General features: G+C 38.2%; 1 protein-coding gene across 1 annotated transcript in view; it reads right to left on the reverse strand.

Moving 5' to 3' along the window:
• Window positions 1–26,851, reverse strand: part of LOC127451684 (voltage-dependent P/Q-type calcium channel subunit alpha-1A-like) — a 131,725-nt gene extending 104,874 nt beyond the window's left edge. The window contains exons 1-3 of the mRNA XM_051716557.1: window positions 26,577–26,851; window positions 1,855–1,960; window positions 1,564–1,703 (exon numbers count right to left, since the gene is read on the reverse strand). Coding sequence (XP_051572517.1) covers window positions 1,564–1,703; window positions 1,855–1,960; window positions 26,577–26,848 — 518 coding nt within the window. The 5' untranslated portion in view covers window positions 26,849–26,851. The remainder of the gene's footprint in view (window positions 1–1,563; window positions 1,704–1,854; window positions 1,961–26,576) is intronic.
• Window positions 26,852–27,092: the final 241 nt, after the last annotated feature.

Here is a 27,092-nt window from a genome sequence, read left to right on the forward strand (position 1 = left end):
TCTCCATGCACATAATTCATAACACCCACCATGCGTTAAACTACCAATAATGGCGCATGAGAACCATCACAATTCATTGTTAGCAATCATGCTAACAGAGCTGCTGTGGAAGATAAATCAAGCTTGTGGATTGGAGGTCAAGTGGCAATATCTGCCTGAGCCAGATTAGCACCTCTGCTTTCAGTCCAAATTCACCAAATTACAAACTAACCAGGATGAATGAGTGAATCCGATGTGCCAATAAAGGAAGGAGGGAAGGGCTAAGGCTAACATGCATGTTGAAGGAGAGGAGGATACAATGGACTCCAGGAGGGTCGGCAGTATGGACAATTAAAGTCGAATTAAACATGAATTTCAAATTCACTGGGATGATTAATGTAAAAATCTATGATTATGGTAAAAATGACTGTGATACTATTCTTTAGCTGAAAGGATTGAAACACTCATTAAGAGAAACATTTAGAGAAACTCATCAGATGCACATTCAGCATGGTAAACTGGTGCACTTGAGGTATTCTGGAATCGCGGAAATATCACTATGACAAAGTTCCTTAACTCTCTTGTGAAGGAGGAAGTGGGAGCCAGGTGAACAATCCACGTAAGACTTTTTATTAAAAAATACTTTTCAGTGTCACACATAACGGTGTGCTTTTCAGCACCACATAAATACACACAAAGGTTCGCTTTTCAGCAGTCGCTTCAACATAGACACACACACAGCTCCGTGTGTTTCTCTCTGACTGCGGCTCTAGCTGCGGCTTTATTTCTCTACAGCTAACACCACAGCCACCAACAGCTGTGAGAGATAATTCGCCCCAGGTGTCCATCCCAGCCTCGCTCTGCACTGATGTCGCTTGGCCACGCCCTGAACACCACAATCACCATCAACTGTTTTTAAAAGGCCTGTTCACAACAGGTTCTATGCTAACTAAATGACCTAAAAGTATAATATATTCCCCAAAATTTTCCCACCAACTATTCAAACCGAGTTTTATACAGAATTTTCATAATTCGCTAAAAAAAAATACAGATACTTAAATTAATTTAGTTTGACTAAAACAAATTTTCAACAACAATTTTAGCCCAATTTCTGGAGTTTGCACTCAGGCTTTCTCAGTTACACCCACATACCAAAACTTTAAGCTCTGCTACAGCATCTTGTTTTTTTCCTGTCTTTCTCTCACTTCCTCTATCTCTCTCTCCGGTGACATTTGTAGTGTGTCCTCACCACTTGTATCCACAGTGCTGCTCTGATCTGAGCTCACCATGAGCTCATTAGGTCAGGAGAACACAACATCAACTGCCGTGCAATTACACTCACATACATATATATGGCAACAAAAACACATGAAGAATCTACACAAACTAAACTAATAAAACCAAGCATTACCATATAGCTTCTTTTTCTTTTAATCAGTCTATAACAGAATTTATCAGCACAGAATATTCCAAAGATCTTACTTGTTTGTTTAAAATACTGGCATGCCCATTTTAAAGTGTTTGTGTGTACATGCACGGAAGTGTTCAGATATGTTTGTGTAGTCCACTGTGTTTATAGCTCACCCTGTAAGCACCACTACAAAGTCCATGACATTCCAGCCATTGCGTAGGTAGGAGCCCTTGTGGAAGGCAAAGCCCAGAGCCAAGATCTTAATGCCTGATTCAAAACAGAACATGCCGATGAAGTAGGGTTCTGTGTCCTCCTGTGAGAGAGAAAGACAGTGGGATGGACAGAGAGATTAAAAAATAATATGCTTGAGATACCAATTAGTCCCTGAGTTTTTTGTTGAGTTACATAGCTTCTGGTATTGCAATAAACTGAAACAAGGACACACCACCAATACTGGGACTCACCAAACGCTCTGACATAGGTGTCTTGTCTCCTTCTGGAAGGTGCTGTTCCAGGGCCAGGACAATGCAGTTAGCGATGATTGTAGCCAGGATCATATACTCAAATGGAGTGAGAATCACAGGTCAAGGAAAACCCTCAAAACAACATGACACAATGCTAAGACATTAAAAGCAAATGCTTGTAATTTACAGACTCTCTAAAGTCAGTAAACATATGGAATCAAAATGTCTGAAACAAGAGTGCAGACATTCATAGACACATCTAATGTGCATTATCATGTCCTTCTACAAGCAGGATTTACCTTGATAAAAAAGGCCAGCTTTACTGGTCATCAGCATAAGTTGCGTTTTGGATGCAAGTCCCCAGTTTAAAATGCTGGTGTGCTGGTGTCTCCATCAAGCTTCTTCACTAGCTTAACAGCAGCGTGACTAGCTTCACCAGCTATTTTTGCTGGAGAACAGCACATCTATTCTGGTCAGCCAGCTAGACAAGCAACAAACCAGTACTGCATAAGCCAGCCTGGACCAGCATAGAAATTAATTAACATGATCACACGGGAAGCTGGCATATTGCTTCCAAATGTTCCTTTACCCTGCCATCGGCCCAATCATGCCGACTTACTGACAAGCACAATCTCCCATCAGAAAATGTTGCATCTGTTCAAACATGTTTACCCTCTCCAGTGGCATGACAGGAAGCAGGTTGCATCAGCAGTGTGGAAACCAGGGATTTTCGTTCGGTGTTCAATTTTCCATATAAGATTCATTTTTTTTCCACTGATGGTTAAGTTTAGGGTTAGGGTATTCACTGGATTACATCCTTTGCAGCTAAAAACCACTTGATTAACAACTCGCTTTTGGCTCCCCTCTGTGAGCATTTCACCTAGAAACTGGAGCTCACACATGTGCTTACTTTCAAAAAACACTTCCCATTTTGGCCATTGTGGGCAGTGCTTCAAATTTTGGTAAACACAGACCGAGTTTAGCTCAAGAAAAGTCAACCTACTGTTTCCAAATTCACTATGAGATCAACGAATGAATGCTGGTCTAATCTGGTCTTTTCAGAAGGATTGTGAAGTAGGACCTGGAACAACATTTTTATTAAACAATCATTGCCCTAACCCTATCCCTAAGAAAGACCACAAGCTATGCCTAAAATCAGAGGGAAATAATAGGTTGATAAGAATGTTTTTGTAGCCCAAACCACATTCCTAATACCCTGTCTACACCAGACGCAAATGTACGTTGCTCCTATTATAATCAATGGTGCGGTCTACACTGGATACGTCCATTTTAAATCATCTTCTAACCATATCTACACTCACCGAGCAATTTATTAGGAACACCTGTACACCTACTTATTCATGCGATTATCTAATCAGCCAATCGTGTGGCAGCAGTGCAATGTATAAAATCATGCATATATGGGCAGGAGCTTCAGATAATGTTCACATCAACCATAATAGGGAAAAAAATGTGATCTCAGTGATTTCAATCGTGGCATGATTGTTGGTGCCAGATGGGCTGTTTTGAGTATTTCTGTAACTGCTGATATTTATTTTATGTAACTGCAAAATCAAATTAGGTCCCTCTGGCTAATTACAGGTCAAGGTAAAATGCAGCAGTAGAGTTACAGAAGTCAACTGGGAATCAAGTACCATCTCACTGAGCAAATGCGACAAGCAAGTGTAGCATCACCCTCACCATGCATGGGGTGAAACAACATCTCCCACCATCTCCTTGTATGGCTGGTTGTGCCTGTGGCAAATATGCTGGTATTCATGCTGAAGTAATACATGCTGTGGACGAGTACGAGTCTTCTTCTTTGTTTTAAATGACCTCGCCAGTTGCCAGTCGTATTAACTCCAGGGCAATTTATGTATGTGTGCATGTGTGTTAAGAATAAGCACAATGTTAGAGCCTTGTGTGTGATTTAAATTGACAGGCCTCTTTGGATCACTATACACAAGAATTTGGAGGTGAGCAGGATATGGCTATCAGGACTTTCTCACACATGCACACACTCACTGAACTCTCCCATTTCACTCCATGTGGCAGTCACCAGCCACAGGAGGATAAAACAACATGAGGCGGTAACTGAGAAAACAAAAATTATTAATTTCAGTGTGGCATAAACTGAAATATATGTTGAGACAGAAAGAAAGAGAGAACTGGCAGGCTCTCAAAGGCTCTGTACTGTACAGACTCTATCTCCTGAAATACCCGGTAGTCAGTCCAGCATTACAACACATTAACACCCTCAGTGCCTTTTAATTAGCCCTGGCTGGCCCCTGTGTTTGTGTGCATGCTTTTTTCCACATGAATAATAATCATATCTGTGTTGTTGTGTGTGATTATTCTAGTGACTAATTTAAATAGTACTGTTTGTGTGCATGAGTGTTTGCGTGACCGGAAACTCAGACCCCTTTTTGGAAGTGCCTGCCGGGATTGTGGGATGAAAGGGAAAGAGGTGCACTCTTCCTCTCTGTCTTTAAGGCAGATGAATGGACATCCTGTTCCCGCTCTAGAGGCCAGTACCTGTGATATGGCCGCAGTGTGTTTGTGGTGCTTTGAAGAATCACTCTCTGGCATTGTGAAAGAGTGGTGCATTTAAAAGAGAGGATCAATATGAGACACAGCTATGATCTGCTCTGCCAGAAAACTTTAATTATGAACCCACTGTCCTCCCTCTGCACAACACTATATTTAGCAACACTATAGAGATAAAAGAAAAAGGGAGACAGAAAGGGAGAAATTGTCCTTTCTCTCTGTGAGTGTGTGTAAAGTGGTGTCAGTTGTGTTAGGCTTGAGAATGTTATCTGCCTGCTCTGAGAGGTCATTCCTTTTAAAAGTGAGGTTGCTCAGTTGGCATAGGAGGTCATGAAAAAAGACTAAGAGAAGTGAGAGATAAAAACACAAGGAGGAATTACAGCTCAGCTAGTAAGGCATGGAAATAAGCAATAATATCAAAAGCAATGCTTAGGTTGTGGGTTTGATTCCTACAGAACACACATATTGATAAAATATATAAACTGAATACATAAATTGAAAGCGGCTCAGGATAAAAGTGTCTTCCACGTTCAAATATTATATTATATATACATACTGTCAATTTTTCAATTGTCAATGACTCTCAATTTAATAAGAGTACAATTACAAAAATTTATTTTTCGACCCGCAGTTCAATGAGTGCATTCACTTCCATTCTTATATGCTAATAACTAACAAAAATTAGCTAATTAAAAAAAAAAATACAATTCTGCATTTACATGAGATCTAACCAGGGGTGTGGATTCAGTGGGGGATTGGGAGGAATGGGGGGAGGGGTAGCCAACCCATTAATAAAAACAAGCAAGTACATGGGAAACATGGGTAAAGCCATTTACCTGGCCAAATACGTTGTCAGCTTATAAAGCATAATAGGTGTACGATTGTGCATGTACACATGCTCAGTCTTGAAGTACCACCTAAATAAATGGCTTTAGGAATCCGCAATCAGCCCAGCTGCTACTACAGGCAACTTGCCTCTCCAAACCACATTTTTGCAAAGGATGTGTATTTTGTTTTTACTTTTTCTTTTTTCTTTTTTTTTTATTTGAAAAACTAATTTGAACTTGACAGAGCATCTTAAAAAGACGGCACTCGTGTCAAAAATGCTCAAAAAACAGCGAGAACTGAGACGCAATGACCAAAGATGTCTGTGCACGTGTGCATAGACCAACAAATGAATAACTGCACAGACAGCTTGTAAAAATGTTTACCTAGGACAGATTGACAAACTCTTTTGCTAAATGGATTGCTGTAGACTGTAGACAGCGATAAGCTAATGCATAATGATAATTAAATGTGCACTCAGTAATTTTTTCCTCATTAAAAAAGTTTAACCCCTAAAGACATGAATTGTAATTTTGCAATATATGTGGGAATTCATGACCACACACATTAAAATGAAGATTCCAGTCTAGGGGTGTGAAACTTTGGGTTGAAAGCAAATCAATTCAATTCAAGATTCACAGGCTTTCGATTTGATTCAAAAATGATTTTTGCAATTCGATTTGATTAACGATTCAGTTCTGCATTTTTTAAAATGGATTTTTAGTATTTTTTTATTTTTTATATTTCCTCTAATGTGTCTTAAGCAAGAAAAAGAAAGGCAAACTACTTAAGACTGTTTATTCTACCAAAAATAACTTGAAAGAAACCACATTAAATACATGTACTGTACGTACCGGCTACTTGGAATACAACAATAGTACAAGAGTACAATGTACCAATAAAATATTTCAGAGCTGAACATAGCTAGAAAATTATTCCATATTCCATTTTCACTATAAAAAGTCTTTTTTTTTTATTTTTTTTTTTTATTTTTTTATAATTTACATGACTTTTTTCAGGCCTTAAAATCACAATTTAAAAATTCCCTGATATTTCCAGGTTTTCCATGACCGTGGGGACCCTGAATCAGTAAACTAATCCATATATTACAACATTAAAATAACATCATCTGACTACATTCAGTTTCAAAGAAACAAATAGATTACTTCAGTTTAAATGTTTTCTGCACACCGTCCACAACTAAACAATGATACCAGTAAAATGGCACTATTTTATCTTATAGAAAATAACGGCTTAATAAGTTTCCTCAAAATTAAATCACTTTATTTCAGTAGTGACCAAGTGTCAGAAATTACCTTTACATTTATGGTCAATATTTGTCCCCTGTATTTGATTTTCAGGGGCATTATTTACCTTTATGAGGGCATATTTTTTTCTAACAATTTAAAACATTAAATGTGTCTTATCCGTTTATGTCAAAAATGTCAATTTAATCAATTAATTAATACAAAATCTTAAGTCTGAGAATGTATAACATCTAACCCTAAAATTACATCAACATCAACTATATCATAAGTTACAACTAAAAAACTGAATAATTAATTAAGATTGAATGAAGCGGTGCATGTCTCATTTAAATCACACGTGTAACTAATTTAATATTTATATATTCTAAAACATTGTATACTAATTTGATGAATCAAGAATCATTAGATTTTTAACAGTTTAAATTGATTACTGACCAACACAAACGATTCTTGATTCAAAGATAATATTTCAAGATCGATGCATTGAGAAAACAAGTGAATCGTTACACCCCTACTCCAATCATATCAGTAACTTTATAAAAGCTGTTTTATTCTACATGGAGAGGGTTCGCACATTGGGGCAGCCATGGTTGAATCACATGACCTGCCAAATACTACTCGCTTAATCTCAGTAACTGTCCTTTTATTTGACACTTTCACTCATTGATTAAAGTAATCATGGCTTACTGTGAATACTACATTTCTACAATGGCATCTGAAACTGAAAACTACTGTTTTTAAACGATGCTGCATCCAAGACCCTAGGTGTTATAAATTACTCATCTGCAATAATAATGTCATATTGATGCTAAATCGATTGACAGCCCTAGCACATATACAGTACTGTATGTGTTTTAAGTGTCCTTCAAAAATCTCTCAGAAACACTCTCCATGCATCGCGTCAATCTCACATTTTCCATCCCTTCATCGGTCTGCCTCTCCTCCCTGTCCCCTCAGTCGGCTGCTCCCTCGCTCTCCCTCTCCAACTGAACCTATGCATTCATCATATCCCTCCATCAGCCCATCTTCATTCAGCCAAGTGAAGTCTGCACCGTCAGCACCATTGCCTGACAGACTGCTCCATGGAGAGATGGATGGAGAGAGATGGAGAGACAAGTTGAGACAAGAAGACTGAGTGAAGGAAAAGAATATAATCTAAAATGGGACAAACAGATGAAGATGAAGGCAGAAGAAGATAGACAGAGGGGAGGGGCGAATCAAAGAAAGAGACAGATTTTTGGCTTTCAGGAGTTTGTAAAAAAGTATTGCTCAACTAAAGTTGCAAAAGTAGGGGTGTTGTACTAAACCCTTAAGATACAGACACAATCATATTCCACACAAAGCCACTGTCATGAAGTCTGCAGGAGAAATACTAAATTGTATTCTGAGTCTTTGTGAGCAATGGTCAACCATTCTTATGGACAAACTTTGATCTAATATTATGGGTTTCAACACAATATTTTTATTTCAACACATTTGGACTGTGTGTTAGATTGACTGTGAAAGCTACACACTGATGACTTTTCAAGTAATCCTGATGACCTTGATTAGCCACTTCAGGTGTGTTTGATTGGGTTGGAGCCGACCTTTGCAAGACGGTGGACCTCCAGGAACTGAACTGAATAGTCCTGTTACAAAGTCCCATGAACCACTTACAGTCTCTTTACTGACTTTCTGATACATATTGCACGCAAAACTGGAAACAATCAGATTGTCTGACTGCTACACAACTTCCAGGAGTCAGGGTGCACAGGTTTTTATCAGTCCACCAGGAAAAACAAATATGGTGTTTAAAAGGTTCTGGGCTGATACAATTTTAAAGAAGAACCTATCACTGGATTTGCCAAAGTTTTCCAGGTTAGTGGCATCCATTTATCAAAAGATTTAAAGTTATGTTTGAAGTGTTTAGTAAAGAATATCTTATGTCAAATATTTAGTCAAGTGAACTATATCCATAAGCAGAATTGTGTATTCCACTTTCTGAGTATGAAAATTACTTTTTGATTAACAGTAAATTCTGTAAATTCTGATTGGAACACTATGGTCCTAATAAAGTGCCCGACGTGATCTTCTGCTGTTGTAGCCCATCCGACTTAAGCTTCGACGTGTTGTGCATTCTGAGATGCTATTCTGCTCATTACAATTGTACAGAGTGGTTATCTGAGTTATCATAGCTTTTCTGTCAACTCAAACCAGTCTGTACATTCTCCGTTGAACTTTCACATCAAGGCATTTCTGTCAACAGAACTGCCTCTCACTGGATGTTTTTTGTATTTGGCATCATTCTGAGTAAACTCTAGAGACTGTTGTTTGTGAAAATCCCAGGAGATCAGCAGTTACAGAAATACTCAAACCAGCCCATCTGGCACCAACAGTCATACCACGGTTGAAATCACTGAAATACAAATTTTCCCCATTCTGATGGTTGATGTGAACATTAACTGAAGCTCCTGACCCGTATCTGCATGATTTTATGCACTGCACCTCTGCCACACTATTGGCTAATTAGATAAGTGCATGAATAAGTAGGTGTACAGGTGTACTTAATAAAGTGCTCAGTGAGTGTATTTGTCAAAGTACATTGACAAACACATATACACACAAACTTAAGTCTGTTTAGTATATTTAAACCTGCACAGATTCAGTGAATCAGAAATCAACAGAAAGCTCCTCTAATTTCAGCAGAATTGTAATGCTTTTCATTCTTAAAATTCTTTCATTAAATATTTTGCCTAAATTGACATTACTTTCAGAAACCAACAAGAATGTAGCACTCTCAGCTCCATTTTGCAATATTAAATCCAGTTTCACAGAATTCCACAGAACTTCCCTCACAATTAGAGCAAAAAATGTGAAAATGCTCATCAAGCATTCCCCACCACAACTTGTTTTTATTGAAGAGTTGCAATCTAAAAAGTCCTATACAAAGCAGTGGTATAGAAATGGCGGACTACTAGACACATCAGAATGTAGCACACAGAAGCCGAGTGAGGCAATTAAACAGACACGGTTATAGTGCAGGCTAATCCACTAATACAGAACATGAGTGATTCAGTGAGTATGTCACTCAGTCAGTAAGAGAGAATGTGTGTGCTCTTGTGTGTGTGAATCACTGGTGCGGTAATTAGCTGTAATAGATGGCAGAGCGCTCTACACAGTGACCTGAGAAGCCCAGCCAGTGAAATGTAAATATGTGTTGATTTCCTCTTCTGGCTATAAGGTCCCAGGCTGTTTGCTTTTTTAATACTATCTCTAGCTTTCTGGAGCTGCAGCCTGAATAATTAATTAATTAGAAACAGGGGCGTTTTTCCCTCGCTTAATGCAGCTATGAAAGATAGGCCTGTAGTTACAAGCGCTAACAGTCTCTCCATCTCTTCCACTTGCTTTAATAGCTCATTTACCCATTCTTTACCCTCTGCTTCTCCTAGCATTCATTCGGGGGGGGGGGGGGTTGAGTAGTTTACAAGGACATTTTTTTAGGTTAAAAACTGGTAATTAAGGGTATTATGCTAGAAATGTAGTTTATGAGGACATTTCTATTGTCTCCATAATTCAAATCACTTAAAAATTTTTAAAAAAAACATACTAAACGATGTTTTTCTTTCAAAAATGTACAAATGCAGAAAGTTTTTTCTGAGGGTTAGATTTAGGGGTAGGGTTAGGGTTAGGGGATAGAATCTATAGTTTGAACAGTATAAAAATCATTATGTCTATGGAGAGTCCTCATAAGGATAGCCGCACTAACATAAGTGTGTGTGTGTGTGTGTGTGTGTGTGTGTGTGTGTGTGTGTGTTTAAGCAGTAAATGTTTAAATGAAGAATAATTAGATTGAAATATATATTGAAAGCATATAGAGCCTTTTGCTTAAGCCTCCTGAAAAAAAAAAAGATTTCAGTAAATCTCACTTGTGTCTCCTCTTTAGTTTCATAAGAGATCACAACAATGTCTCATACTGTAATCAGATTTGCCAATATACCAAAGTCTGCCATCAAAAGACAGTCTTCCATAAGAACTTATGGAATATTATCTTAGTCATGCTATCCATGTTGAATTGTCTAATTTTTGTCTCTTTTATTTCTCTTAAGTCTCCTTAAATGTGAAAGATCAACCTCTGTGCACTAAAATTGTCCTCTGGGATGTATTGCTCTCCTCTATAAATTAATGAATCAGCAGATTTTACTTACATACATTAATTTATGTATTGGGTGGTTATATAAAGTAAATACTTACTTTGTGGCCAGTGAATTCATTATTGAGTTACTGATGTTATTTTATGACATATGCTGTGTTGGGTGTAATTATTGACTGTAATCTAATTACTTTTAGTACAAAAAGTAGTGTAGTGCATTATGTTTCACATTTTTGTAATCAGTTTATTCAACCCCAATTCCAAAAAAGTTGAGGCAGTATGAAAAATGTGAATAAAAACAAAAAGGAGTGATTTGTAAATGATGTTCAGCCTTTGCTATATTGAAAGCACTACAACAACAAAAAATTCTTAGTGTTTTGTTTGTTTTGTTTACAATTCTTATGTTTTTTGTCTTGGATGTTGTCTGCCTTATTGTCTATGACAGACAAACACTTTTGGATATTGGTTCAGCAATTACACACCGTAAACCAGACTTCAAATTCCTCAATGCTGACCCACTGTTTACAAACACACCAGCGGAGCCCTTTGTCTGGGCTGCCCGGCCGCGGAAACGCAAGAGGAAAAGGGGAAACAGAGCCAGCGTATTCTACTAGCAAATGTTCAGTCTCTGGATAACAAGCTCTGCGAGCTGAAAGCGCGGATCTCTTTCCAACGAGAGACGAGGGACTGCTGCATTATCTGCCTAACAGAAACTTGGATGTCTGCTGAGATTCCAGATTCAGCCATTGAACCCGCGGGGTTTTCCGTGCAACAAGCGGACAGAGCAAAAGACCTCTCAGGTAAAAGCAGAGGTGGTGGTGTATGTTTTATGATCAACAAATCCTGGTGTGATCAGAGGAACGTACATTCTATCAAGTCTTTCTGCTCTCCTGATCTGGAATTTTTCATGCTTCTGTGTCGACCATTCTGGCTACTGAGGGAATTCACAGCGGTCATTATCACAGCTGTGTACATCCCGCCACAAGCCGACACAGATAGGGCACTCAAGGAACTGTATGGGATTATAAGAAAGCAGGAAACCGTGCACCCTGAGGCCGCGTTCATTGTGACCGGGGACTTTAATAAAGCCAGTTTCAAATCAGTCGCACCAAAATACCACCAACACATTAGTTTTAACACACGAGGAGACCAGGTTTTGGACCATTGCTACTCTCCCTTCCGGGACGGCTAGAAATCCCTCCCCTGCCCACCATTTGGCAAATCGGAGCACTCCTCCATTCTGCTTACAGGCAGAAACTGAAACAGGAAGCACCCACCCTCAGAACGATCCAGTGCAGGTCAGACCAATCAGACTCTACGCTACAAGGCTGTTTTGATCACGTGGACTGGGAGATGTTCCGGTCCGCCTCTGATGACGACATCGAGCTTTGCGCAGATAGCGTAACTTGTTTCATCAGAAAGTGCGTAGAGGACGTCATTCCGACCAGAACAATACAGATCTATCCGAACCAGAAACCTTGGATTAATAGCGATGTTCGCGCGGCACTTGATATGCGGACCTCCACTTTTAATTCCGGGAACGCGGAGGAGCAAAACAAGCCAGTTATGCAGATCAGCAAAACGTCAGTACAGGAACAAGATTGAAGGACAGTTTAACACCACCAACTCTAGAAGCATGTGGCAGGGAATTAACATCATCACGGACTTTAAAGGGAATAAAAACTCTGCCGTGAACACCGCTGCCTCTCTCCCGGATGAGCTAAATACTTTTTATGCTCATTTTGAGGGAAATAACACCGCCCTCGCGGAGAGCTCTCGCGGCCGAAGCTACAGAGGTTAGTTTACTCTCCGTCTCTGTAGCGGATGTAACCCGATCCTTCTGATGGGTGAATATCCACAAGCCGCGGGTCCAGACGGCATTCCGGGCCACATCATTAGAGCATGCGTGAACCAACTGGCTGGTGTTTTTACGGACATTTTCAATCATTTCCTCTCTTTGTCTGTAGTCCCCACATGCTTTAAAACGTCCACCATTGTGCCTGCTCCAAAGCAATCCAAAATCACTTGCTTAAATGACTGGCGTCCTGTTGCTCTGACCCCCATCATCAGCAAATGCTTTGTGAGACTAATCAAAGATTACATCTGCTCTGTTCTGCCTCCCTCACTAGACCCATTGCAGTTTGCTTACCGCAACAACCGCTCCACTGATGATGCCATTGCATCTACAATAGACACTGCTCTCTCCCACCTGGAAAAAATGAACACTTATGTGAGAATGTTGTTTGTAGACTACAGCTCAGCATTCAACACCATAGTGCCCTCCAAGCTTGATGAGAAACTCCGGGCTCTGGGCTTAAACAGCTCGCTGTGCAGCTGGATCCTGGACTTCCTGTCAAGCAGACGCCAGGTGGTTAGAATGGGCAGCAACATCTCCTCATCACTGACCCTCAACACTGGAGCCCCGCAGGGCTGTGTTCTCAGCCCACTCCTGTATTCCCTGTACACACATGACTGTGTGGCAACACACAGCTCCAATGCCATCATTAAGTTTGCTGATGATATGACGGTGGTAGGTCTGATCACTGACAATGATGAAGCAGCCTACAGAGAGGAGGTGCACACTCTGACACACTGGTGTCAGGAGCACAACTTCTCCCTCAACGTCAGTAAGACAAAGGAGCTTGTGGTGGACTTCAGGAGAAGAGATAGAGAACACAGTCCCATTACCATCAATGGAGCACCTGTGGAGAGAGTCAGCAGCTTCAAGTTCCTGGGTGTCCACATCACTGAGGAACTAACATGGTCCATCCACACTGAAGCCGTTGTGAAGAAGGCTCAACAGCGTCTCTTCTTCCTGAGACGGCTGAGGAAGTTTGGAATGAACCGCCACATCCTCACACGGTTCTACACCTGCACTATAGAGAGCATCCTGACTGGCTGCATCTCCGCCTGGTACGGCAATAGCACCGCCCACAACCGCAAAGCACTGCAAAGGGTGATGCGAACTGCCAGACACATCATCGGAGGTGAGCTTCCCTCCCTCCAGGACATATATACCAGGCGGTGTGTGAAAAAAGCTCGGAGGATCATCAGAGACTCCAGCCACCCGAGCCATGGCTGTTCTCACTGCTACCATCAGGCAGGCGGTATCGCAGCATCAGGACCCGCACCAGCCGGCTTCATGACAGCTTCTTCCCCCAAGCAATCGGACTTTTGAACTCTTGATCTCCCACGATCAAAATACATCAGCACTGCACTTTATTACTCTTACTCTTATATCTCACACCAGACTGTCATAATTATATTATTATTATATTATATTCTCTCTTAACAATTACCTACTGTACATTCTATATATACTTTTTTATTGTATAATGTGTATTCTATATTGTGTGTATTGTATACTGTACATTGTATGTTATTATTTGTATATTGTGTTGTGTGTAATTATTCGCACATCTGTGAGAACACCATTAATGCTGACAGATATGTAAACATTTTGGAGCACCATATACTGCCATCCAGCACCATCTTTTCCAGGGATGTCCCTGTATTTTCCAGCAGGACAGCTTCAAACAACATACTGGCCGAATAAGCAGAGAGTATGGGTGCTAGATTGGCCTACCTGCAGTCCTGACCATCTCCAATTGAGAATGTGTGGTGCATTATGAAGCACACAATTCGGCAATGAAGACCCTGTACAATTGTGCAGCTGAAGACCTGCATAATGGATGAATGGGGAAAATTCCACTTTATAAACTTAACAAACTTGTGTATTCAGTGCCTAAATGCTTAATAAGTGTTATTAGAAGAAATGATGTTTCACAGTGGTAAACACTCGACTGTCCCAACTTTTTTGGTGCGTGTTGCAATCATCTGATTTGAAATTACTGTACATAAATTCTTTTTTTAATTTTTTTATTATTAATTCAAAGGTTAAAACATCATATAATGTGTAGTTGTAGTGCTTTCAATATAAAAAAAATCACTCTGCAAATCACTCATTTTTGTTTTTATTAGCACTTTTCATACTGTTACAACTTTTTCGGAATTGGGGTTGTAGTTACTGACTTTCAGTTAAGTTAATCACTTTCAATTACTTTCCTTGGGTTACACATATTTACAAAATAATATATGTAGAACACATTTAAAACATGAATTATGTTAATATGTGCACCTGTTTGCATTTTTTTGACAGCTAAAGGGTGTGTACTCCCTTACCGAGACATATAGACATTTGTTGAGTGGAAAAACAAAAGCTTTTCTGTAAAAAGCAATTTTGAAAGTAACTTAAAAGTAATTAGTAATGTGATTACTTTTCTGATGAACTATTCAGTAAAGTCAGTTATCTGATTACAATATTAGAGTAGTTCTGAGTAATTTGTAATTAATTACTTTTTTTAGTAAACTACTTAACACTGGACATGTGGCATGTAATGCCTTGAATAGGCACAAGTCAGCTTGCTTCACACAGTTGTTCCACAGTTGTTGTGGCAGAAAATAAATTGTCCAGCTTATTTTGACCAAGAACCACCTACTTAGACAGAAAGAGACCATTTAAGTGACATGTAAAGCGACCAACCACAATTTATTTTGTTTTTACGTGTCTCACACAAAACTCTTCAAATCTCTGAAAGATTTGAAGCCAGGAACCAGGCAGACTTCGGAAAATACAGTCATTAGTTATTCCTAATACTGAAACATGCGTTTCTTACATCTGGATAGCACTGCGTAGCCTACTCGGCACAGGTAGAAATATTTGCCAGCTCTGAGTCTGGCAATGGTAGTGCCAGAAATGCATATATTTCTGTATGATTGAGAGCTGTTAGAGGATAGAGGTACTATTAGTGGTTGTAACAATAAAATGCATGTCTCTGTGTGTTCTAGAAATAGTCAAATAGCAGAATTTTTAAAAAGTGGTGTTAGCAGTAATGTGAGTGTATTTATAATGCATAAAAAGCTGTATATGTGTTGTGTGTATCTGGTAGAGAGAAGGTAATAGGTAGAGATGTGTGGCAGTAGCGACAGCATTAGCAGTAGAAGCATGTGACTGCAGGAGCACCAGCATGAAAATTCAAGCCACCACATCTTTTTTCCCCCACTCCGCACCCAGAATAGATTTCTCCAAAGTCAGCATCGCACACACATACGCACACATACCACCCAGCCACAGAAATGAATAATTCACTACTAGAACACAAGATACAGAAAGAGAGAGAAAGAGAAAAACATAAGTGGGCAATGAAGAAGAATGCTAGCTTAAGACACAAAAGATGCCAGTAAAACAATCCTCTAAACTGACTACACATACTTTCTACAATGCAAAGGGACATATTGTACATACATCATTTTAAAAGTCATTAAAAGAACAGTTCACCAGAAAAAAAAAAAAAAATGTAATAATTCACCTACCGAAGAAATGAGAAATTCTGACCTACATGAAAAGAGAAATTGTAAAAAGTCTTCACAGGGTTTATTGCCATATAATGATAGTGAAAAGTTACTCTGGTTGGTCAAGTTCAAAACAACACTATAAAACCACAGCAAAAGCAATTTATATGATTCATGCACTACATTCCAAGTCTTCTGAAGCCATTTGATCAATTTTGTGATGAACAGGCCAAAAGTTAAGCTGTTATTCACTCAAATCAAATCAAAACATTAATAAATAACTTAAATGCATATTTGGAATATAGTGCATGAGTTTTATTGATCACTTTTACTGTGGTTTATAGTGTGTTTTTAGTCACTATTCACTCTCATTATATGGCAAAATTTACCTTGAAGAAAGTCAAAATATGGGTTTGGGACGACATTAGTGAGAGTCAATAATTACATAATGTTTATTTTGGAGTGAACTATTCCTTTAATACAGATCATTAGATGTGCAGACCACAAAATACAGATAAAAAGTTCCAGATTTCTCATGATTACACACCTATGGTGTGGGTTTTTGTGTACATGTCAAGTGGACAGGTGAGAGTTTACGTTAACGACTGGGTTTTGTAGTCTCTGTCTGCCTTGTCTGCAGCAGCTGACAATGCTGGGCTGCAACATTACGGATGACTACACTCATTTAGACCCAGAGATTAGGAGGTATGAAACCACCAGATTGGGCCCGCAAGGCAAATACAAACACACACACATACACATATACACAAATTGCTTATCTGAAATAACAAGACTGGTGCTCATATAACTTGCTAACAAAAGGACTCATGCCAAAGTGTGACTTGAATGGCATTTCTAATTTCATGAATAGACATATTAATTTTCAGAAATCTTTTACACACTTTCTTACTAGACATTTCCACCTTTATGTGAATCAGACAGCAAATTAGAAAGCAAATGTTGGCACTTTTACTCAACAGCCCAACCACAGACCTCCAGAGTGAGAAAGAGACGACTGAGAATCCACAGCAATACAAGAGCCACACTTAAATTGTATGAATTTTCATCCAAAAACAAGTGTTATCTGCAAACAAATGATGCAAATCCTTTATTCAAATAGAAACATACTTAGCCATATTTATTATTATTATTATTATTTTTTTTTCAAATTACTTTTAACCAACCAGTCCAAAGGTAATTTATACTTGATATATGAAGTCAATTTCCCTTGAGTTGAACAGAGGTGTCCTAGCAGAGTAACCATAGGTGTAGTTTATCACATATGTTCTACTACATTTGACTACCATAAAGTTTCCAAAATACTTTTTTGTCATAATTTTTAACAGTATATCTGGTCTTATAACTTCTTCTTGTTAAAAGTTTTGCATTTGTGCATATACCATAAAAAAAGGACTTTTGCAGGTTGTTCAGTTTACTTAATTCAAATGAACTAAAGGAACACAATTCTAGAGCATTTGGTCACAACTTGATTTCAGTGCGTTCTATCCAATTAAATTTGTAAAATTTTAGTTTACTTAATTCATTTGAGTTGGGACTACATAAATACTTTTTGTAGCATTGATGAAACTGGGCAGGGGATTTCCATTTCCCAGCATGCTTTGCACGGGACTGGATGGGGTGAACAAATTTTGAAATGAAGTGTTATTTTATGCATTTTTGAGCAAGATGAGAATAGGAGATTTGTTAATGTTTAATGTTCTGTTATATTGGTATTTAAAAGTTTTGGGGGTTACTATTGTGGTGCTCATAAGCAGCTGCTATCAAATTGACAGTGCAATAGTTTCACTGTCCTTACATGTGCTCACCTGGCATATGCTAATGATTAATAAAATAAATTAAGTTGGACCAACAAAAGAAAACTGATTAAATTAAACATTACTAAACATTGCTGAAACATAATAAAGATGAGTTAAAACTACTATAGTACATTGATTTGACTTGACCTAATCCAACTAATTAATGTTGGCTCAATGAAAATGACTTAATCTGAATGAAAGAAATTAAATTGCTTGTAAAAACTCTCAAATTCCAGTAAGTAAGGGCAATGACTTAATGTATGCACATTCTTACACCAGTACATTTTAAATATTTGAATCTTTCGGCAATAGTGTAATGAGACACAGAAAGAGTGAGTGGCAGAGACGGAGATAGTTGAATGAATGAATCTGAGATGACAGTTTAACTCCCCGTTGCCCAAATGGAAGAAAAGATCTGAGATGAAGGGACAGTCCACATGTTGTGAACCTGGAGAGAAGGGATGGATGCTTTAAACCAACATTTGCATGATGTCATAGTATGTCACTGTATTATCCATTGAAGCTGTTATGTGCCCTAAAATACATTCCCGATGTTAATGATTCAGTTCAGTGAAGTATGATTTTGTAAAATCAATATCAAAGGGATTCCAAGGATGATTCACAATTTCAAGTGATAGCCATACACTTATAGCAGCCTTGAGATATGTATGCATTAAGGTTTGTGTCTCTAACCATGACTCCATCCTAAATGATTTATAGCTACACAGACAGGCTCTCTCTCTCTCTCTCTCTCTCTCTCTCTCTCTTATCAAAAATAGGCTATTCCAAAAAGACTTCCTTTCATCCTTTTTTTAAAGTAGGTGTCTCTACCCTTTTTAAAGCTTATCTCCTTTTATCTTTAATTCTGCTTCCCCGCTTAAAAATACCTCTTTTATATAAGATCACACATATTTGCACATGTGTATATCCTGATATATATACACACATGCAGTTTACATACACTGCACAAATAATTTAAGACCTCTTCTAAGTTCTTATACTCTTAACTACATTGTCTGTGTATTACAACTCTATGTTGTGCACCTTCAACATTGTAAATTAGGCTAGATATACAAGACTAGATTTATAAGTTTATGAGTAAGGGAAAAATCATTACTATTAATACAGTGATCAGATACAACATATACGAATATATATATATATATATATATATATATATATTTGTGTGTGTGTGTGTGTGTGTTTTTTTTTTTTTTTTTTTTTTTTTTACATTGATGCCTTATAATTTTTTAGATCTCTTTAATAGACATGTTATCATGATTTTATAGATTTCATTTGAGAACAAAATACTGCTCTTGCCAAGCCCTGTATATACTGGTTCATCCTAAAACCTGATCATCACAACATTATGTCCTCTTTCCTAACTCAGCTATACTTTAGAGCCTTGGCACATTCTGCAGCCTTCTTGCAAAACTATGGTCTCCATTTCTTCTCCAAGCACTAGTCATCCGGGTTTGCAGTTATACAGTAATGTCTATGCAGGGCCCATATATATACACAACAGAGAACAGACTCCAAGGAGGCAGAAAGGGAGGAGGGATGGAGAACATGCCATTGAGAACTGTTCTATCAGTTCGCCGCTGTTAATTTTAGCCTGACGGAATGATGGAAAAGAAGAATGCAAGAGACATGCTTGTGATAAAGGAAAAAGAGTTGGTATGTCATAAACAGAGATGAACAAAGACAAATGTGTACCAGATTGTGCCGTGACTCTTTGAAACATTGACACACATGCTGGATCTGGGTATGTCATTACCTACTAGAACAAAACTAGCATGATTTTCAAAGCTGGCAACTATTAACAATAAGTAAACACACTGTACAAAAAGAAATACACGCCCGTCGTAACCAAACAGTACAAGAGGACGCAAATTTAAAAGACTGAATGTATATCATTGCCTTTACACGTGAATAACGCAAGGGCTCTCACGACTCAGGTCAGAGTAACTTTTCACAATATATCTGTCTCCCTCTGGTGTCCACTCAAAACCACTCTTTCTCTCTTTTCTTCCAACTCATCTATTTATAGCACAGCATCGTTCTACCAGTAATTTGCCATCCTTTCTTCTCTGTCATTCTTCCGTGAAAAACTGCAGACGTTCAATTATTTAATGATTAGTTAATTTTATCAACTTAATTTTTGATGAAACATTCATGCAATCCTCTTACATAATTGAGAACACAGAACAATCTAATCAGTTAAATCTTTCCTGGCTAGATGCATGTTTTGACACACAGAAGAGAACTGAGCACATATTAAATTCACCTCAGATAAATGTACATACTTATGTGCACTCCAGGTAGGCTGCAGTTTCACAGTTGTCAATTAAACTAAAATGAGAAAATACAGGTATAAGGTTACACTCCATTTACAGTGCAGAGAGGCAACCCATAAATGTAGAGAGAGAGAGCGAGATAATGTAGACATTCAAATATTTTTTATTGCTCCATTAACTCTGCACAGAGGGTAAAAGAATGGATTCAATGTATGGTAACCATAAATATCCCAGGCTAACTTCTCATCGAATCTATGTCTGTGGAAGCAAATGCTGACCAATTTTAATGTAAAACACTCTTTAGTTTGTACTTCTGCAATACATGCAATTTCAATTAGAGAATTCTTAAAGATATAAAACAGAGTACTCTAAATGGAAACTATTAAAAAGACTTACAGACTATACAACAAAACTCTGATTAAGCAGAAGTTCTAAAATTCAAGTCTTTGGATCACAAGGCCTCATTAGATGTTGCCACACCATGAGAATGAGGCTTACTGAAAAGAGTGGCTTTCAGACAGAGTTCGAGGTCAACAGTCACTGAAGGCTCTGGCAGCACTGTAAAACAATTTTGGCATTTTATTTATCATAACTTGAATTGTAGAGTTAGAATAACTGCCCTGGACTTATCTTGATGAGATAACTCAATTATTTATATATATAAAAAAATATATATTTTTATTTTATTTTTTATTTTATTTATTTTTTTGGCTAAACTTGTGATAAGTTATTGAAACTAGTTAGCTGAAAAAATATATATATAGGTCAAGAGAATTACGCACATCACACTCATGTTTTCGGATTCCCAGCATGCACTGCGGCATGAATAAATTATACAAATTGCAGTGTTACTGCCTTTTTCATTTTTTTTACTTTGGGCTGTTGTTTCTTGTGTTTGTCACTTTCAGTTACTTATCATGAAGCAATAATTCAAAGTTCATCTTTTCACACTCACTGTGCGCTTTATTAGGTACACCTGTACACTTACATATTCATCCGAATAACTAATCAGCCAATCACATGGCAGCAGTGCAATGCATAAAATCATTCAGATACGGGTCAGGAGCTTCAGTTAATGTTCACATCAACCATCAGAATGGGGGAAAAATTTGATCACAGTGATTTAGACCGTGGCATGATTGTTGGTGCCAGATGGTCTGGTTTGAGTATTTCTGTAACTGCTGATCTCCTGGGATTTTCACGCACAACAGTCGCAAGAGTTTACTCAGAATGGTGCCAAAAACATCCAGAGAGCAGCAGTTCTGCGGACGGAAACGCCTTGTTGATGAGAGAGGTCAACGGAGAATGGCCAGACTGGTTTGAGCTTACAGAAAGGTTACGATAACTCAGATAACCACTCTGTACAATTGTAGAGAGCAGAATAGCATCTCGGAATGCACATGTCGAACCTTGAGGCAGATGGGCTACAACAGCAGAAGACCACGTTGAGCACTTTATTAGGACCATAGTGTTTCTAATAAAGTGCTCAATGAGTGTACATGATGATGTTTGTATGATTGTCACCACCATTGTGATTTGCGTGTAAACTGTTGAGGCCCATCCGTGTCTCTTTGACAAGCTTAACCCAGAATATGATCATATATAGGGATCAGACATTGGTCTCTGATCATCAATTGGCCTTTTACCATTAAATGGCAGTTCATTTACCTCTGACAATGGAATAGCCCTAACTATTCTATGGTTATTACAGTTTTTCACAAGTGATTTTATACATTTCTCCAAACTATAATCAATGCTCTCAAAACAATTCACACAGCAGATGAAACACACTCAATTTTGCAGAACAATTCAATTTCACGGTATAATGAAGCAATATATTCTTTTCTGATGATGCATTTATAAAACTAAATACTTCATCAAAACTATAGTTGTGTTCTCTTTTGAATTTATAACATTTTCAGCTATAAAAATCCAAAATAAAGACCTTTTTCCACCTGTTTTCATAAAATTTCTCTAAATGTTTAGTTTTTCCTGCATTTCCTCTAGAAAGAGGGTAATGAAGTTTACTGTGAAAAATTTATACTGTAAATAAAAAATAGCTGTCTTGTACAGTATATTGTATGAAGTTAAGACAGCACTGTTAGCATGCATGGTAACTGTTGACATTGATTGTGGCATGCAGACCAATGCCATTCCTCCCTCTTCTTTTTTGTTGAGATTGATGTCACTGTAGATCTGCTCACATTTGAGTGAACTCTTTGGGTGTCTCAGAGAGACCGTGATTCATAACATGATCAATTAGAGGGACTCTCAGTTCATTTGAGCCTCTTCTGTGTCTTCTTTACTCTACTCTTCCACCCTGCTGTTCTCTTTCTCTCTGCTCACCATCATTACACCATCTCCATTTGGTCTTTCCTCAACTCTTTCAGTGCTCACCCCTGAAAGAGGTGAGAAAACTTTCCCCTTTTCTCATCAATTCTTCCTCCAATTTCCTCTTACTTTACCCAGTCTACCTTTTCTCTGTTTTCACCTCTTCTTCGTCTTGTTCTTCCTCTTCTTCATCTTCCTCATTGATTGTTTGCACTGAAATTTCATATTTGACCCTTTTTAGATTGCTAAGTCATGATAGTTGTGTGCAAAATGTAGTAAATTGCATTTTCTTTGCTGTGTGCATTACTAACACAGCAGATATCAATATGAAGAGATTTTACAACCTGACATGTGCATTTGAGAATATGGCTTTAATTTAGTTGTCTGTGTTAACTGTTTTGAAAGCATGAATCTTGGAGAAAATTGTGCGGCGTTTCGAGAAAATCAAGAAAGATGTGCAATCTGTTTAGGGCAAAACGTGTTCAGATGGCTTTGTTTATTGTTTTGAGAGTACTGACCTGAGTTTGGAGAAATGTGTGAAATCGTTCGAGAAAAACTGTAATAATATTAAGTGATAATATAAGTAATTGAACTTCAATATTCAGTTTGAAATTAATTAGAATTAAGCTGATAACACTAAGAAAGTCAAGTTTACTTAAGAAGATATTTACTTTTAAATGTATTTTCTGTTTAAACAACTTTACCTGTTAAATTAACACAACTTAAGATTTTGAGGCAGCACGAACACTTTTTTTTTCAGTTGAAACAAGATTTTATTTTTTATTTTTTACATTGGCAGGTGCAAGTGTTGTTGTTTTGAAATCCTAAGAGGTATAACAGAAAAGGCAGGAATGAGTTGGGTTCTTAAAGGAATAGTTTACCCCAAAATGAAAATTCTCTCATCATTTACTCACCCTTTTGTCATCCCAGATGTCTTTGACTTTCTTTCTTCAGCAGAACACAAATTAAGATTTTACGAAGAATTTCTCAGCTCTTTTGGTCCATATAATGCAAGTGAATGGGTGCCAACATTTTTAAGCTCCAAAAAATCACATAGGTCAGCATAAAGGTAATCCATATGACTCCAGTGGTAAAATTAATGTCTTTAGATGCTATTTGTTAGGTGTGGGTGAGAACAGATCAATATTTTAGTAATTTTTGACTATAAATTCTCCTCCCTGCTCAGTCAATCTCAACACTAACTTTCACATTCTTCTTCTTGTGTTTTTGGTGATTCACATTTTTCACGTATACACCCCCTACTGGGCAGGGAGACTAATTTCTAGCAAAAATTGACTTAAATATTGATACGTTTCTCACCCACACCTATCATATTGCTTCTGAAGACATGGATTTAACCACTGGAGTCTTATGGATTACTTTTATGCTGCTTTTATGTGCTTTTTGGAGAGTCAACATTTTGGCTCCCATTCACTTGCATTGTATGGATCTACAGAGCTGAAATATTCTTCTAAAAATCAAAATTTTTGTTCTGCAGAAGAAAGTCATACACATCTGGGATGGCAATGATGAGAGAATTTTCATTTTTGGGTGAACTATTCCTACCATTCAAGACATCTGTTAGATTCGCAAACTACTTCTGGAAACTTTTTTCCTTTATCTTAAGATCTGAATAAAAGTAAAAGAATTGATTTAGTGGGTTATTCTGTTTTTATACTAGGCATCCAATTTAGTACAACAATAAAGTGAAACTTCTGTAGCCAAATCATAATTTGGAAGCATCGGTGAACTATGGGAAGGATCATTAGGCGTGAAACATAGCCCTGACATACAAAGTCAAAAATACATAAATGATTGATTGGATCAGCTCATTTGCAGTAATGAGATGCTGGTCGTTGATCAAGCTTTCTGAATCAGTTCAAAAAGGATGCAATGTCAGTGAGGCCATGGGATTAAAAGTACAGTACAGTACAAACCTTAGTTTTTCACTTTCAACAAAAATATATGTATTAAAGAATGTGTTGTCCAGAAACTGGGTTAACTAATAAACCCAATTCTTTTTTTAAATAGGACTGTCATAGAAGTAAACATTGCAGGGGGGAAAAAATACAACATAATGTACATATAAGGCCCTGCCGTGTTAAATAACCATATTGACTTTAACATGGGGATCATGTGATGCACTATAAGAAACAAAAGAGCCTTGGCCAAGCATATATGTCCTCTATATTTTTCTGGAGCTCTTAGAAAATGGGAAATGGTGGCTGTCCCCCTCCCCTCATCTACCCCTTTTCACCATCGCTTTCCCTCTCGAGCGTGACACCAAGCTGAGAGCCTGCACATGCTGACATCAGCAAGCCTCCGCAAAACACAGCGCCGCCCGCTATCGTCACACCATGCACCTCACTCCCATACGTAACACATTGAACACACACAATAAATAGCATCAATTCATCTTGCCAAAAATATTAGTACTATTAGACTAATATTAGTATAAAATACCTAAAAAACCTAAACGGAACCACATAAAAACATTTAAACCTTGACACCAACCAGGCAGTAAGGTATTCTGGGCCCCCTGACTGTATATTGGTCAAGACCCCTTTCCTTTAAAAAAAAATACAGTTTAGAATTTGTTGTGGGGCTCCCCTGGACCTGTGGGCCCCTAGAATTGTTACCGCCTTTCACCCCACTAGCTAATGCCCTGCACCAACCCCCCACCCCACCCTTCTACAAAAACGTAATTAAACCACTGATATATATATATATATATATATACATACATACATACATACACACACACACACATATATATATGTGTGTGTGTGTGTGTGTGTGTGTGTATATATATATATATATGTATAGACACACACACACACACACACACACACACACACACATATATATATATATATATATATATATATATATATATATATATATATATAACTAAATTTCTCATGACGTCATATTAGTGAAGCCGCTGTGCCGCCATATTGCTATGCCCAAACATTCCAATGTCCTTATTGACTTAATAGGAAATCATCTGATTTTAGCGAGTAAACATTAGTCATTCAATCACCGATTTTATATCTGAAATCTGCATGTACATCCCTACAACACAAACGTCCAACACATGTAATTATTTGTATATTTAAAGTCTGGAATTTTTCCTGTTTCTTGAAAGCCCGAGGGATTTATGTGTATCTATATTAAACAGTATCCACCTCTAACAAACTTCATCAGCGAACAGATCAGCTGAATGTAAACAAGTTCACTAAAACTGAGGTGAGCTACAAACAGACATTTTCAGATGTATTTATTGTGATCATCGAAGTGTTAGTTCAATGTTACTTGTTTTAGGTTTTTATCAAAAAGTGCCTTGTTCTTGCAGTCACTTAAATAAGAGCGCACGCTCTCTCTCCCTCGAACACACGCAGCAGATGCACAAAGAGGGAGACGCGCAAAGCAAAGTTAGTTCAAATTAAACTGATATGCTAGATTTAAATGCCAAACGAACATGTAATAATGACATGTATCCATGTATGACTACAGAGAGCACATCACTATGAAAACAAGCAAATCCCGGGCATTTAAGGCAATTTCGAAATCCCGGTTTGTCTTTTTATAAAGTCCCTTTCGGGGGTAAGGACGTGTTGTCACTCTAAACAAGCAGATATTACAGCTTTTCTTACTTACATTACTACTTGTGGACAGTTTTGCCACTTCCTTTAGTAATCGTTGTGGCTGTACTGATAGACTGAACACAGATGCAGGTGAATGCTCTGACATCACGACTGGCGTATATCTTCTCCCTCATAATGAATATTATCAATTACGAGCTAATTGAACATTAAACATGATTGTCACTAGAGTGCGAAATGCAACTGTCCTATCCACAGGTCGGAGACGGTGAAACGGGTGTTTTCGCCTGTCAGTCATTGATGCTCTATGGCAGTTTGGGCATACTAAGATGGCCGCTTGAACACTTCCGGTGGCTTCACTTCCTGCTGGCAGTTTACCATTGTGTGAGTGATCCAGTTATATATCAGTGAATTAAACCAATAGCAATGGAATTCAGCATTATCGAACGGGTTGAAACATGCTTAGATGCTTACATCATTGCATATACAAGTAAACTGTACCTTCAACTGTGGGCACTGGGGTACTCACTGGGGGGGATTTAAAAGGATATGGCCATTCGGTGATCTTTTTGGCGTATTTTCTTACAAAGTTGTCCTCACTGAAGATGAACAGAGATCGGTTGACAGTCAAGCAGTTTTGCCGCACTGGTATAGGGTTGTACAGGGCCATAGTTCTGGCTCGCTGAGCCATTGACTGCTTGTACATTCTCTGTGGAGCACCCGGCGGGCCGCCCTGCCTGCTACCGCCGCGGCCGGGTCCCCCTTGAGCGTGTCCCGGTCCTCCGCCATACCTGGACGGCACCTCATTTTCGAACCGAGCCATTCTATAGACACCAAATGCCAGTCTTCACGAAGCAGGAGAGAAGGGGGCGAATATTCAACGCGACCACACCACATTACATCCCATCTGCTTCAAAACTTAATACGTGGATAACTGGAGTACACATTTGTCTTCCTGGCGTCTATGTGACGTTTAGGCTCCAGGATCTGATGCTTTGATTTTTGGCAGAAGAAAATATAGGCTTGCTAAGAACAAACGAAAAAATAAGAAAAAGAAAGAAAGTAAA

This window comes from Myxocyprinus asiaticus, chromosome 14 (genome assembly GCF_019703515.2).
Source record: "Myxocyprinus asiaticus isolate MX2 ecotype Aquarium Trade chromosome 14, UBuf_Myxa_2, whole genome shotgun sequence".
Lineage (NCBI taxonomy): Eukaryota > Metazoa > Chordata > Actinopteri > Cypriniformes > Catostomidae > Myxocyprinus > Myxocyprinus asiaticus.